General features: G+C 45.4%; 1 protein-coding gene across 1 annotated transcript in view; it reads left to right on the top strand.

Moving 5' to 3' along the window:
• The window catches only part of LOC100119970 (discoidin domain-containing receptor 2), an 87,742-nt gene that overhangs the window by 52,479 nt on the left and 21,770 nt on the right, over window positions 1-13,493 (top strand). Inside the window, exons 3-4 of the mRNA XM_008214130.4 lie at window positions 7,308-7,410; window positions 12,045-12,276. Of these exons, the coding sequence (XP_008212352.1) occupies window positions 7,308-7,410; window positions 12,045-12,276 (335 nt within the window). The remainder of the gene's footprint in view (window positions 1-7,307; window positions 7,411-12,044; window positions 12,277-13,493) is intronic.

The raw sequence follows: 13,493 nt of genomic DNA, 5'->3' as shown, positions 1-13,493 counted from the left end.
TCTCTCTCTCTCTCTCTCTCTCTCTCTCTCTCTCTCTCTCTCTCTCTCTCTCTCTCTCTCTCACTCGGCGAGATGAATATATGTCGGGCCAAATATCCCGAGCACACATACTGCTGCTCCCGGGTAATTTGACCCAGTTCAGCGAGTTATAATGCCGTTAAGCGTCTTCTCTGCCGCGAACCAAAGTCCGAAGCCCCGCCGGCGGCGGCGGCGTGAGTTAGCGGGGCCGCCGCGAAGAAAATGGATAAATCATCGGTCGAACGTTCCAGCTGCCTGCGAGTTTTCCCTGATGCCGGGGCTGCTGATGAAAAATTCCTCGCGCTTTCCATAAGACACAGAGGGCTGCGTTGCCGGACTCACAATGACCGCGCGATGTGTTCTGGAATCGTGCGCGCGGGGCTGGAAAATTTAAGGCTGTTTCGAGGTTCAGCCTCTCGGACTGTTGCATTCCGAGGAAAGGGGGAGGAAGAAAGTTTTATCGGAGGATACTGCTTTGGAACGTGGATAACGATGCCGACGGGGGCAGACTGATTTATGCGGTAGAGTATAGGGTTAGGGTGTTATTTGCGTCCACGTGCGTGAAAGGAAGATTGTTTGGATTTTCTAGCTCTGATTGCAGGTCAGAATCTTCCGGTTGAATGTACAAAACGCAAGGCAACGATGCTACCGAAGACCTCTTCTACCTATATACATACTTGATCCTGCAGCCTCTCTCTCTCTCTCTCTCTCTCTCTCTCTCTCTCTCTCTCTCTCTCGACTTTAGAAGCTGCTGTATATATAGACGGCTGAAGCTCAGCGTCGAACTTTGCCATCCGCGGAGGCCACGTCAAGGAAGTAGATTCCCTCGGCGAGATTGTCCGTCCGTTTCATTAATCACCGCCGGCCGATAGAGCCGGAACTAGCGGTGTACAACGCCGGAGGCGGCAGAAACCACGAGACGTGTCATGCGACCGGATTATGTATGGAGGAATGATTGGAAAGGGAGAGGGCTGCTACTACTGCCGCTGCTACTGCTGGCTGTTGTCGTTATTGGCTGCGAACGCGGAAAATGACGCGGTGAGAGCGAGGTTTGAGTAATGGCACAGCGGTGACGGCTGCTCTATGGACGAAGGGGTGTCGCGTTGAGAGCTTTTTTCAGTTTGGCGAAGTGCCGGGGGGGGGGGTTGGGATTCAGATTTGCAAGCAGGGGTTGATTAGCGGGGGATAATTCGATCTTGAAAAAGTGCTTTGGAAGGAGCTTGCGGATAATTTTTTGAGTGAAATCGACCACATTCATTCAGTCTTCTTATAATTTGGGAATAACAAGATCCATTGTGCTTCAAACGGAGAACCAAATAATGTAGTAAAGATTGAATATCACCGTTGCAGCATAAGAGGCTCTGTTACCGACGTATATAAGCTGAAACACAAACTTCTGGAGCTAACGTACCAAGGAAACTGTTTAGATTCGTAGAGTTAAAATTTGGTTGACAATGTTCGCGTATAGTTAAGTTTAAGAAACGTCTAAATTTGTAATTGCTGTTCTTGGCGTAGGTTTTCGTGCTGGGATGAATCGACTCTGTGTAGAGAAAGGTCAAGTTATGCCGCACGCACGTGAGACCGCACTGTTTTCGGGTTCGAGTTTATGGCTTTTCCTCGGAATTCGAATCTCGAGTACGCGCATCTGGTGGGCATAGCGTCGATTCGAGCGCGTTGAGTCGAGCTGTGCGGCGTGGGTGTTTGCATCGGCTCAGATCTGCTTTGTTTTAGAGTTTTTGTGGAATGATGTGGAGAGGGGAAATATGGAAATTCCCAGCTATCGTCAACGATCGGCGGCTAACGTCGGCGTCAGTCGAGAGCTGAACTCCGAGCAGTGGGCTTCGTATTTTGTATTCTTCTAAGTGTCATCGAATATAATTTTTTCATTCCTTAATATAGTCGTGTTCGAGTTTTTATCCTTCCTTTGCAAATTACGCGAGAATAGATTTATGTTAAGCGCCAACTATCGACGCTAGTCAGAGACTATTAGAGAACTGAACAGTTGAAGCGGTGGGAAAAGGGTCATTCCAATGGTTTTTTTTCTCAGACCATACCATTACAGGAAAAGCGCAGATCCATTTTCCCGAACACGAATCAGCCACTTCTCGCCCACGATATATACCATATACATCGTTAATGTAGCAAGCGAGTCATACATATGCATACAACGCATAAACAACCCCTACTACACCTGTTACATATACACACTTAGTTAAGCCTACTGCATATGCATACGAGTAATGGTTATATGCTACGTGTCTCCAAAAGGTTGCGGGGATGGACTACTGCGGCGTCTAAAACAAGCACCTCACTCTCCAAGATCGCAATCTCTACACAACGCGTCTAGATCGTCGCGACGATAAATAACGTGTTCCTTTCTTGCGGCGTGTAACACAGCGGTATAACACATTGTTTAAAATATATTGAGACTTAGATCGGCTGACGTGTTACATATACCTGTATAAGGCTCGGGGTGATTAATCGTCCCGCGATGAAAATAATTACGTCGACTGATTTATACAATGACTTTATGGTTCTATTACGCCGCGGGGGAATTTCTTTTGTATAAAACTGGGTGACTTTATCGCTCCCCGTACGTATTTTATATTAATGGAGCGACCGCGATTTATTGGTGCTTTGCAGTCTTTAAAATGCAGGCGTAATCAAGGAGTGTTCGTGAAAAATGTTTCGGCGGGGTTATTTATAGTGATTTCGCTGATAAAGTCGTCCGAGAGAATGACTCGCGACGGACGCTTACCCGAGCTTTTGAAATATTTCAAGTGTTTAAAGAAATCGGACGGAGTTTTTAACTGATCATTCACGCCATCGAATGAAATAATGTCTAACGGTCGCAATCCTCGCGAAAAGCTGTCCAGCCGTAATCCGGTCTATTTTTTCCTTCTCGCCGTTTTTCCATTTCCCGCTCTTTCTCGGGGGAACAAAAAACGTTCGGCAATTTGCGAATCGAATTTTTCCCCGGCAATATAGCGCCGACGGTAAAAGCCGCACGGCTTATCATCGGTTATTTCGTCGCTGTCGCTAAACAGAGGCGAAAATAGCTAAAGAGATTTTCCAGCGGACGAGATGGCATTAGGCGAGAATTCGAATGAATTAATTGAATCTCGATATTGCCTTTTATCCAATTATATTCACAGGATATTCGAAGGTCGCTAAATTACCCGTCGTCGGCGATCGTCCATCTGCCATCGCTAAACACCACGAATTTACTTTGTCCGCGTGGGAATTTAGAAAATCAAACTCTGTACGCGCCAAAAATACGTGCCGGCAATAATGTATCTTGTCCGGAGAACGAATTGCAATCGAAAAATTGATTAAAAAACACCGTGAAATACGTTCCTATTTTCGAGAGTGCACAAATAACGAGAGAGAGAGAGAGAGAGAGAGAGAGAGAGAGAGAGAGAGAGAGAGAGAGAGATAGTACACAAAGTGAACAGTAGTCGCGGAAAATGAATTTGTTTCCCAAAGCGAAACATCGCCGCGCTCGTCCCACATACACCATCGAATGTAAAAAGCGTGAGTGAATTTAGTCGTAACGCGAATTTTGAAAATATTTCCCGCGCGCACAGGCATTCGAATTCCCAATTTCCCGCCGACATCATCGAAAAAGAATTCCGACTAATCCAGCCTAAAAAAGAAAGGGTAGTTGTAACTCGCTACAATAAGTGTAAAATGAAACAGTTACGATAGCGAAAGTTGGGTCATTGAAATTGCCCGAACATTCGACGCGTGTTGCAGACTCGTATACGTGCGTCGAGGAGATGCCGTGTGTATAAAATAAACGCCTCACCGTCGCGTCGACTCCCCCGAGTATATAATAGCGCGGCCGGGCGTCGAAGCCGAGCGCGTGCGTATAGCCATCACGTATACCGTAAATACCTGCATGGAAGGGCTTTCGTGTCGAATGGAATAGTGAGAGTGTGAGGTGTGTGTGTGTGTGTGTGTGTGTGTGTGTGTGAGCGAAATTCAAATCCTTGAAACTGCAAAAATCGACTTTCCCTCAGCTCGATCGATCGGGTTTTAAGTGCTCAGTTTATAATCTTTGATCTCGTCGCTGCCCGGGGATTACTGCGAAAATTGAGGATAATTTTTCTGCAAATTATATATCCTGTTTGCAAACGCTTTTGAAGCTCCGCTTATTCAGTGTTTCGAGAGAATTTCGAGAGGATTTCGATTCGCGGAAATTTCAATTTTTTTGATTCGCTCGTCGCCGCTCTCGTTTATGATTATATTAATCAGAGAATAACAGAACAGAACAGAGAATAACACCCCCGTAAACTCGAATCCAATCAGGTCATTAAAAGTCACTGGAAACCCACGACAATAGCCACACCTGAGCGAAGTGCTCTTTCTCCAGAGACATCAACCCTTTGGCGCGTACTCCCGCGTCCATTCGAAAATCCCCGGCACCCTTTTTACCTCTCGATTCTCCCACTCCCACTTTTTTCCTACACGGCGCAATCCCATTCGCATTCCGAGTCGGCCGGCTGTCCGTTCGCTAAAACGTCTGGCTTTTGTGCCCCTGCGCACACACGCTGAAAATCCACTCGCAAATTGCGCGAAAGGGACTTTGCTCTTTTCGCTCACCCTCTCTTTTTTCAAAGCCGCCATTGAGACTGCTTCTTCCTGCGGTGTGGCTTTGCTTGTACGCGTTGCGCTGAGTAAGGTTTGTTTAATTCAGAGGTGTATTGTTTGATCGCTCCGGTTTGTTGCTCGATTGATTTCGTTTGGAATCCGAGGATTTTGTGAGCGAAATGCTTCGTTCTTTTTTCTCACGGGAATTTTAGTGGCGATAGAGCGAAAAAGTTGAAAAATATATTACCGATCGTCATCGGAAGGCTAATAACTTCAGCGCAGCCGCGAGAAACTTTTTTCATTTACGCGTGATTCATTACGCCTTCCTCCCGTGGCATTAGCCATTATCTGTTATAAATTCAGGTGTTCTTTGTTTTCCGCCGACACCTTCGCATCGCTTCCGACTTAAATTCAAACCTTTGCGTATTGCTTATAAAAAACGAATCGCAAGGAAAGCCGATTGCAAATCTCTATGTCGGCCAGCAACAACCGCTAATAAAGCCAGGAAAAATTCCATAACTCAGCGCGCTCGCGGGGACTTGATTCACGACTGCGCAATATAACAAGTCACATCCAAGCGTCCTCCCTCTCTTACCGGCATCTTTATCGCTCATTACGCGATTTCCACCCAGCTTCTCTCTCCCTCGCGCCTTCTTATATACCTCGTGATATTTCCAGCGCTCACGCGCAGGTCCTCGTAAAAAGCTTATACCCTTCTCTCTTTCTCTCTTTCCTCGGCTATTTTCCTCGAATGAAAAATAGCCCGAAAATTCTGACGCGGGCCAAACTTGCGTGAAGGTTAATCGGCCGGACTGCGTAAGCTCTGTGTTTTGTGCGCGAGCTGAAAGAGGAGAGGGGGGAGGGGTATGTATAAGATCTCTCTTTGCGCCTTTTTTCGCCTGTGTTTACGGACGGGGGAGTGAAACGAAGGCCGAAATCGGCGTCTGCGAGGCGTAAAATTGCTCGCCGCCGTTGCGGATTATACGCTCCGTTTGAGTCGTCCGGACGGACGGACGGAGCTTGCGTTTTGCGGAGGTTGTAAGAATCGCGGAGTTATTGCGTTAATAATAAAATCGGCTGGAGGTGGGGAGAGACACGGGGTTTACGATTGTTTCGCGGTGTAATGAACTTGCGGGGGGGGGAGTCGTTTCAACCTGGGTTTATTGCTGCGGGATGTTGATACACTAGGATTGGTTCATTCTGTGAGTGATTCGCGTGCGAAACACTGCGTTTTCATAACAAGGCCATGTGAGATAGTTAATTAACGTTATCGATTACAAAATTTGATGGTTGAGCAAGTTTATATACGAGTATACTTTAATGCTAAGATAAAAAATTAAAAGAAAAGAAAAAAACTACTACTTACGTGAACTAAACACAAATCACGTATCGATAAAAATGTTACGCACCCTTCGTGAACATAAAAGATATAAAAGTGTAAAAGCTATTTAAGCTAAGATACTCAAAAATTAATGTGTATCTATTTTCATACAAAATTAAAATAGCTCGAACACAATACGATTGTCGTTCAACCGCATCAGCGCGACAAACCCATCCCGCCAATAGAGAAGCTCCGTGAAGAAAACTTTAATGGAAAGATTACGACTGAACGACGATGAAAATCGAGACAAATTGAAAGGTGAATGAAGCAGCCGAGAAGCTCATAAAGCTCCAAGCAATTGAATAATATTCCAACGCTTATTTATACACCGGCAGCCATAGCAGTCTCGAAGAAATGCCAAAGCTACACATTTACCTACAGCAATGCGCGCAAAGCGTGCATATAAATACATCGTGGGCGCGGCGCTTAGAATGACTTCGATAGTGGAATTGCAAGCCAAAAAACCGCACAGTGTTTATATAATATACGCTCGGCCGATACGTACACGGTCGGAGCTTCATTTTCACGATTGCGTGGCAATTATTGCAATGTTTCTATTTTTTGAAAGCGAGCGAAATTCCTACGCGTGCACGCGGAGAGCTCTTTCAATTTGTAACCAGACAGATTGGCTTTTTAGCTGATGCGTTGGGTGTGTATTTTAATTTAAGTTTAATCAGAAGATGAATACTTGCCGAGAACATCAGCTGTGAATTTATTACGTATACAAGGAGTGACGGAAGTGCCCGCTTTGAGTCGGTAAGATAAAATTTCTTTCCATGGGTGAAGCGATATAACCAATTTACAATTTATTTGAGTTTTTTCACAAGGGATCGAATGGAAGTGGGTAGAATAGGGTGCCTCGATTGCAAGGATTGTTATAAAATATTGAGGATTTAAGAATCGTATGCTCACTCGTATACTTTTGAACGTGGCAATGCACCCGATCATCGATCGCCCTTAATTTTACCAGAAAAAATTTAGACTCCTCCGACGGATTCTACAGCACCACCACGCACTCATAACTCAATTACGTCCGAAAATAGCGGGGCGCACGAAAATCGAGAAACTTGAAAAGAGCACACACAGTATTTTCTCCGCTGAACTCGCCCCTTTTTTTATACTGCGAAAAAAGCAAGTCAAACAATGCACGAGGTGAAACTATGAGCGCAGAAAAAAAATTGTGTACCCTGTGGGAGATGCGCGCTCGCCTATTTTATTTTTACACGCGTCGCGTCGCGTTCCCCGCCATCACCTGCGCTGCGCAGCGACGTTTATTTGCTCCATTTTCGTTCAAACGAGACCCTTTGTTTTTCAGGATCCTGCAACTCGGCCCTGGGCATGGAGTCCGGCGCGATAGCCGACTCGGCCCTCAACGCGTCCTCCTCCTATGTGACGACCGTCGGGCCACGATACGCCAGGTGAGTTGCTTTTTTGGCTTTTTGGATTAGTATCGTTGCACTTGTGAGCGGTGAAGGTTTTATTTCTACAATAGAGACCTTGATAATTGGGACAACGTTATCGGTAACTTTATGAGTAAGATTGTATGATTCGATGGTTTAGGATTCATAATAAATTTAGTACAAATATCGAATTTTAATATTAAAAATGAAAAATCTCTCGATGTTCACAAACAAAGACAATCGCGAAAATACGATTATACGCGGAAAACCAAAGGCAAACAGATGATTCAGTTGAAAGCTTTTATATAAAAAAGCATATCCAAACATAACGTTTCCATAGGTCAACAGCGGCTGCAACAACAACCGGAGACGTGGCGGAATGTACGAGAGGGCAAACGAATACTAAATTTTTTTTCACGAATTTATTCATACGCGCGAGCACGCGCAAAAATTAATAACAAACAAATAAGGTTCATGTTTAGTCATACGAACTTTTTGATATCTTCGAGGTACACTAAAAAAAAACTCAGCCATTTTAACTGAAATCGTACCAGTAATCCGTCATTGTACGAAGACTTGCCAAAATTACCGTAGAGTTCAGTAGTTTTAAAGAATCAGTTCGGTCGTTTTTGCTGGTGTCTCGCGTAAGCGACCAATTTTACGAGTCGCGACTCGCCAAAACTACCAGTGGCACACCGTTGTTCTTACTAAACAGTCGTTACGGTGGCAGAACGGTTAAAACTACCGGACTTTACAGCAGAAATGACTGTTTTTTTTCAGTGTACAAATATTGAATAAACTTCGCGTACAAACAGCATGTTTCCATGGTTAAATTTTAATTTACTTGGATAACGCAATTACTCACTGCACTATACTGTGCTGATAAATTTATACTTTTAGTTTGTGTTTTATTTTTCAAATGCTAAAGTCAACAAAATTCTTACAATGAATTCGTTATCGTCATAAACTTTTTTCGTTCTATTTTAAAATGTTTATAAAACGATAATCTATGCGTTTGCAAACCCGAAAACTGATAAACAAACAGCGTGACCCAAAACAGAAAAATATCGCGACCGGCAAAATTTATATTACAATCCAACGCCCCTAAAAATAAGTGGGAAATTCAAGCGCCTGCATCGAACGACTTTGTCCATGGTTTAAGCGCGCGCTGGCTGCGGTCGGCACCGCCATCGTCGCTTGTAAATCAAGTCTCCCCGGATATGCTTAGTTCCTAGTGTATTTGAACGGGAAAACGTATTAAGGCCCTGCCAGATCATGTGTACGTATACCTGCGCGCAAGTTTCGCGCCAGGCGCGTGTAATTTTAAGTGTAAACTGCAGCGTCGCCCAGAGACTCTCTGAGAGAAAGCTCGATTTGCATGCGTCTGCAGTGCGGCTTGTTTGCTCTACTTTTTCGAGATGAAACGCGCGACTTTCTAATTAAATCATCGCGTCTCTGAATCGAGGAGTCAGTTTTTGTCAAAGTTTTGTATGATTAATCAACGCTGTAACTGATAGTCAATTCCATCGCGAGCTTTAACGTGTACTCTGACGTCGATTCCAATTTGCGAAATATATAACTGAAAGCAAAAAAAAAATACATTTCATCTGCTCGAGACACTCGCGACGACGCTTAAATGATTAAGTTCCAGGGCAGCGGCGCGTCGCCCTGATTTATTCGGCGGAAAAGTGCAGCGCTCGATTGGCCGATAAAAGCCCGGCGAAATAGAGACTCTGGTATACCTATCGGAGTCGAGCGCGCGCCAGAGTGATGAGGACCCGAGCGACGCTGACGCAGATCGAGAGGGCCGCACCTGGGGATCTGTCTTCGAGCGCCAGCTGCGAGAGCTGGGAATTTTGTTTTTCTTTTTTGGAATAGAAGAGTGTGCCGGACGTCGATGGGTATTATTAATGAGGCGGACGTTGGTGGATTGGTTAAGGAGAGCGGTTTTGACGAGGTGTTTCGCTGCGAGCAATTATTTTGTTGTGCATTTTACGTTCATTCGATTGAACAATTCTACTGCAATTCCATTTTTCAATTACAGAACTAAAAATAGCCTTCCCGAAAAACGAAGAAGCAACGAATTGATTACACGGACAGACGCTGCTCTTTTTCAGCTGTCTGCCCCCCAAGTCTGTGCTCAAACATATTCATGCACTCTCTGTTTGCTCCAATTCGACTTTCAAATCCCTTCTCCACCCTCGCAGTCATACCTCGCACACGCGCACACACACCTATACAGGTATACGTTCTCCCGGCGTTACAATCAATCATCTACTTGCTCCTGTCTCTCTACTCAGCTGTCGAAAAGGCTATTTATAACCAGTGCGTATACTCGCGCGCTATCATTCTGATACACATCTGCGCTCTTTATATTCATACATTTTAGCACCGATCCGGCGGCGCAAGCTCATCAATTTCACCTTTTTCACGCCCGGCTCTATTCTCTCCTCGCTTCTCTCCTTTTTAATAAGACGTCTCACTTTGTTTCGCCTTTCGATGAACCGTATATACGAGTATTATACGAGCTTAAGGTGAATTGAACGGTCGCGACTACAACAATAATAATTATTGTAAAAAACACAATCCTTCCGCATCGACGAGGGAGAGAAAATCTTATAAAAATTGCGAATTGCGGCGCTATAAACGCGAGCGACGAACAAAACGACAGCCAATCAGGACAGAGTTTACCATTCGTATATAAAATATAGCAGAGGTACTCGCTTAACAAGCAATCAATTTTTATGCTAGTCGGGTGAGGTATCGAGCGCGAGCCATTAAACGGGCGAGCTGTCCCGGCCCTCGATGACAGAGTTTATTGCCTCGTGTGTGTGAGTGTAATCGATTCGATTATTTTATCTAATATCCACACACTCTTAGAGTGAACCTTAGTTAGCATAGTAGCATAGTTGTGTTAATATGTAGTTTGGTACAAAGTACGGAAGACTTTCGGACTGGCGTTCCTCTCGCCAATTAAACTTTCCGACTCCCTAGAGTCTCCGACCAGCGAAGATAGGTGGCGCCGAGGCACTTTCTCGTTTCTCTCATCACTATAAGGCAAACTCGGTGCATAGTTAACGGTTCGTCTCCGATGCCGAACTATCTTCCGGAGCCTGTAATATTATGCCAGGGCTTCTCGTTCTATAACTGCATTTTTTGCTGTTTCAGTGACCTAAAAAAAAAGCCACGTCTCATTCATCATACAGCCGCCTGATAAAAAGTCGACTGCATAAATAATACTATCACCCGAAAAGCGGCTGGCCAATCTAACGAAATTTAAAAACAAATCAAACGCATCGTGAGCGCCGAAGAAGACAAAAACGAAAAAAAAGCGCGCGCGCATTTCAATTTCACGAACCGGCCAAAATCAGCATCTCGCGCCCGAGCGCATAACCAATCCCCATTTCCCCGGCGCTTTTTTGTATTCCTCGCCGCGTACGCGAACGTGCTCACACGTGCAGCACACGCGATATTCAACAAATCGGAAAATCGATCGGACCAAAGGGAGGCGAGAGAAAAAAAGAGAGAGAGAGAGAGAGAGAGAGAGAGAGCAACGCTCGCTTACGCTATATATATATACATTTTTTGAAGCGGTCCGCCGAGTCCATTTAATTTGATGACTGGCGCCTGCTAGTCACCCAAGATGATGCGCACTTTGGGCTATAGGTATAGGTGTATACGCGCGCGTGTGTATGTGTGTGTGTCTGTGAAACGATCGGAGTGATTCGCCGCGGTATTCGATCGACGTGGGAAAAAGAACTTTGCGGTTTTTGAATTTAGTTTTTACAATGATTGGAATATACTCGTGATTCCAACATCAACCACCGAACGTCAACTTCTGATTTCAATTAAAATTCACATTTGCCCGCATCAACTCTTCGCTCTCCATATGTCCTCTAGCGCATGAGCTATTCGTTCTTTGAGCGCAGCGGAACCACTTACTTTGCTATACACTCTTCAAACTGTCATCGATTCTATGCCCTCGAGTCTCCTGAAGTTCAGAGGCAGGCCATGTAAGCCACGACGATGTCAAACGTTTTCGAGTGTATATGCCTAGGGCTCTTTACCACCTGCAAAATCAATTACTTGATTGGCCGCGGGACGTCCGTCTATTTCGAAAATTAGATTCCCGCCATGTGACCACTGGAATGTTACACATTGCATGTATGTAATTATCATAGTGTCCATGTAATTTATGTAACGAGTTGTTCAACGCGGGGCGCATGTTTTTTGCGAAATTTCGCCCAGCGACGGGTTTCCCGGGATGTTGTGCGAAATGGAAAAAGAGGAAGAGCTTTAATTTAGAGACACAGATGATGTAACGCGCGGAGAGCTAGGAAGAGTTTTCTGTATTTTTTTAAAAAGTTGGATTATGAAAAGTGACTTAGAAGCAATTACCTAAGTAATTCTTGAAAGTCGCCTTTGCGTCTTCTAATTACGTTAAAACATTTACGCTGTTTCCCTTCTCGAGACGCCGGAATTTCCATGATTCTTGTGGTATATTCTGCACTAATGTTTGCGCAGCGTGAACGAGTTTCCAGTTCTTGAAAGCTTATAAGCGAAGTGCCACACGTACAATGAAAATTGAAAATATAATAAGAAGCTTTAATTAAGAAGCTATCCTAACGTAAAACCAAACACTAACGTTTCAGGCTCCGTAAGGAGGCAGCCGGTGGCGCCTGGTGTCCCAAGCGTCAGATCGAGAGCGGCATCCGCGAGTGGATCCTCATAGACCTGGGCACGACTCACCTGATCACCGCCATCGAGACTCAAGGCCGCTACGATCACGGCCGGGGACAGGAGTACACCGAGAACTACGCCGTCGAGTACTGGAGACCCGGTTTCAGCGAGTGGAAGCAGTACAGGCTCTGGGACGGCACGGAGGTAATGTGCAACATCGACGATAATTTCTGAAAAACATTTACGAGAAATGCGTACATCGCGCATCGCACTCACCGAACTATTTCAGTTCCATCCCAGCCCGACGCACATGCATCATCGCATCGCTCGAATCGGAAAAAGCATTCCGCGCTCCACAGGCGAAAGGACATCCCTTGAAAAAAAAAACAGACCAACGAAATTCCCCGCGCTTTCGCTTTTTTACCGGCGGCGTACAATCGCAGCGAGCCATTCGCGAAGCCGCGAAAGTGCGCGCCATAAAGAGAATCCCCGGGCTCGCAATCGCTGACAAGAATGCGCGTGTACGAGAATGAAAAAAAAGCAGATATCGTCGAAGCGAAACTGCGTCGCAAAATCTATACTAAAAGCGCGTAGATTAGTAGTGACTTTAAATGTAAATTGCTGTTTTGAGACTGATAAAGAATCAATTTTTTTCTCGATCGAATAATTTCATCCCTCAAAAGCTCAAAAGCTCGTCGCGCGTAAAGCTCTCCCCGTCGCTAAACGATTATTCAATTCCACAGAGTCATGCATCCGGATGCACTGGGAAAAAAATCCATCGCGTATCATGCGCAACGCGTTAACTCCGCGGCCGTAATCGGACAACGCGCACACTCAGTTGGGCAATTAAATTCGCTTGGGTATTCTAATTTTCGCGGGAAATCTGCGGCCGGACGGCGAGAGGTCAGTACAGCGTGCGTAAATTGCGCCAGGCAGCCGACGAGAGCCAAAAAAGAATAACGTGACGAGGCAGCTCAGTCTCTCTCTCTCTCTCTCTCTCTCTCTCTCTCTCTCTCTCTCTCTCTCTCTCTCTCTCTCTCTCTCTCTCTCTCTCACTCACTGGCGCGTGTAACGAGCGACATTTACGCCGACGATTTCGTTCCCGGCCCGTGTGCAGCGTGTAGAGTCTACAGGTTCAGCTTTGTCTCTTTCTCCGGTGAAGAAATAGTCACGTCACGGGGGAGCGAACCAGACCAGAGGGATGAGGCTACAGGCTTGCGAAACGACGCGGGGATTTGTGCGCGCGAGTTGCTCTGCAGGCTTCGGATTTTTCGGCTTTGACGGATTTCAATCATTTGATTGAGGTGCTGGCTTCGCGTTTTTTATGGCTCGCTCGATTTTTCGGTATCTTTGCAATTATATTTTTTCTTTTCAACTTGTCCGACTCGTAAGCCCACTATTTAACTCACCGATCGTTCTTC

The sequence above is a fragment of the Nasonia vitripennis genome, chromosome 1, assembly GCF_009193385.2.
Source record: "Nasonia vitripennis strain AsymCx chromosome 1, Nvit_psr_1.1, whole genome shotgun sequence".
In the NCBI taxonomy this organism is placed as follows: Eukaryota; Metazoa; Arthropoda; class Insecta; order Hymenoptera; family Pteromalidae; genus Nasonia; species Nasonia vitripennis.
Note: the sequence above shows the minus strand (reverse complement) of the source record. Positions and strands in the feature narration are given on the sequence as shown.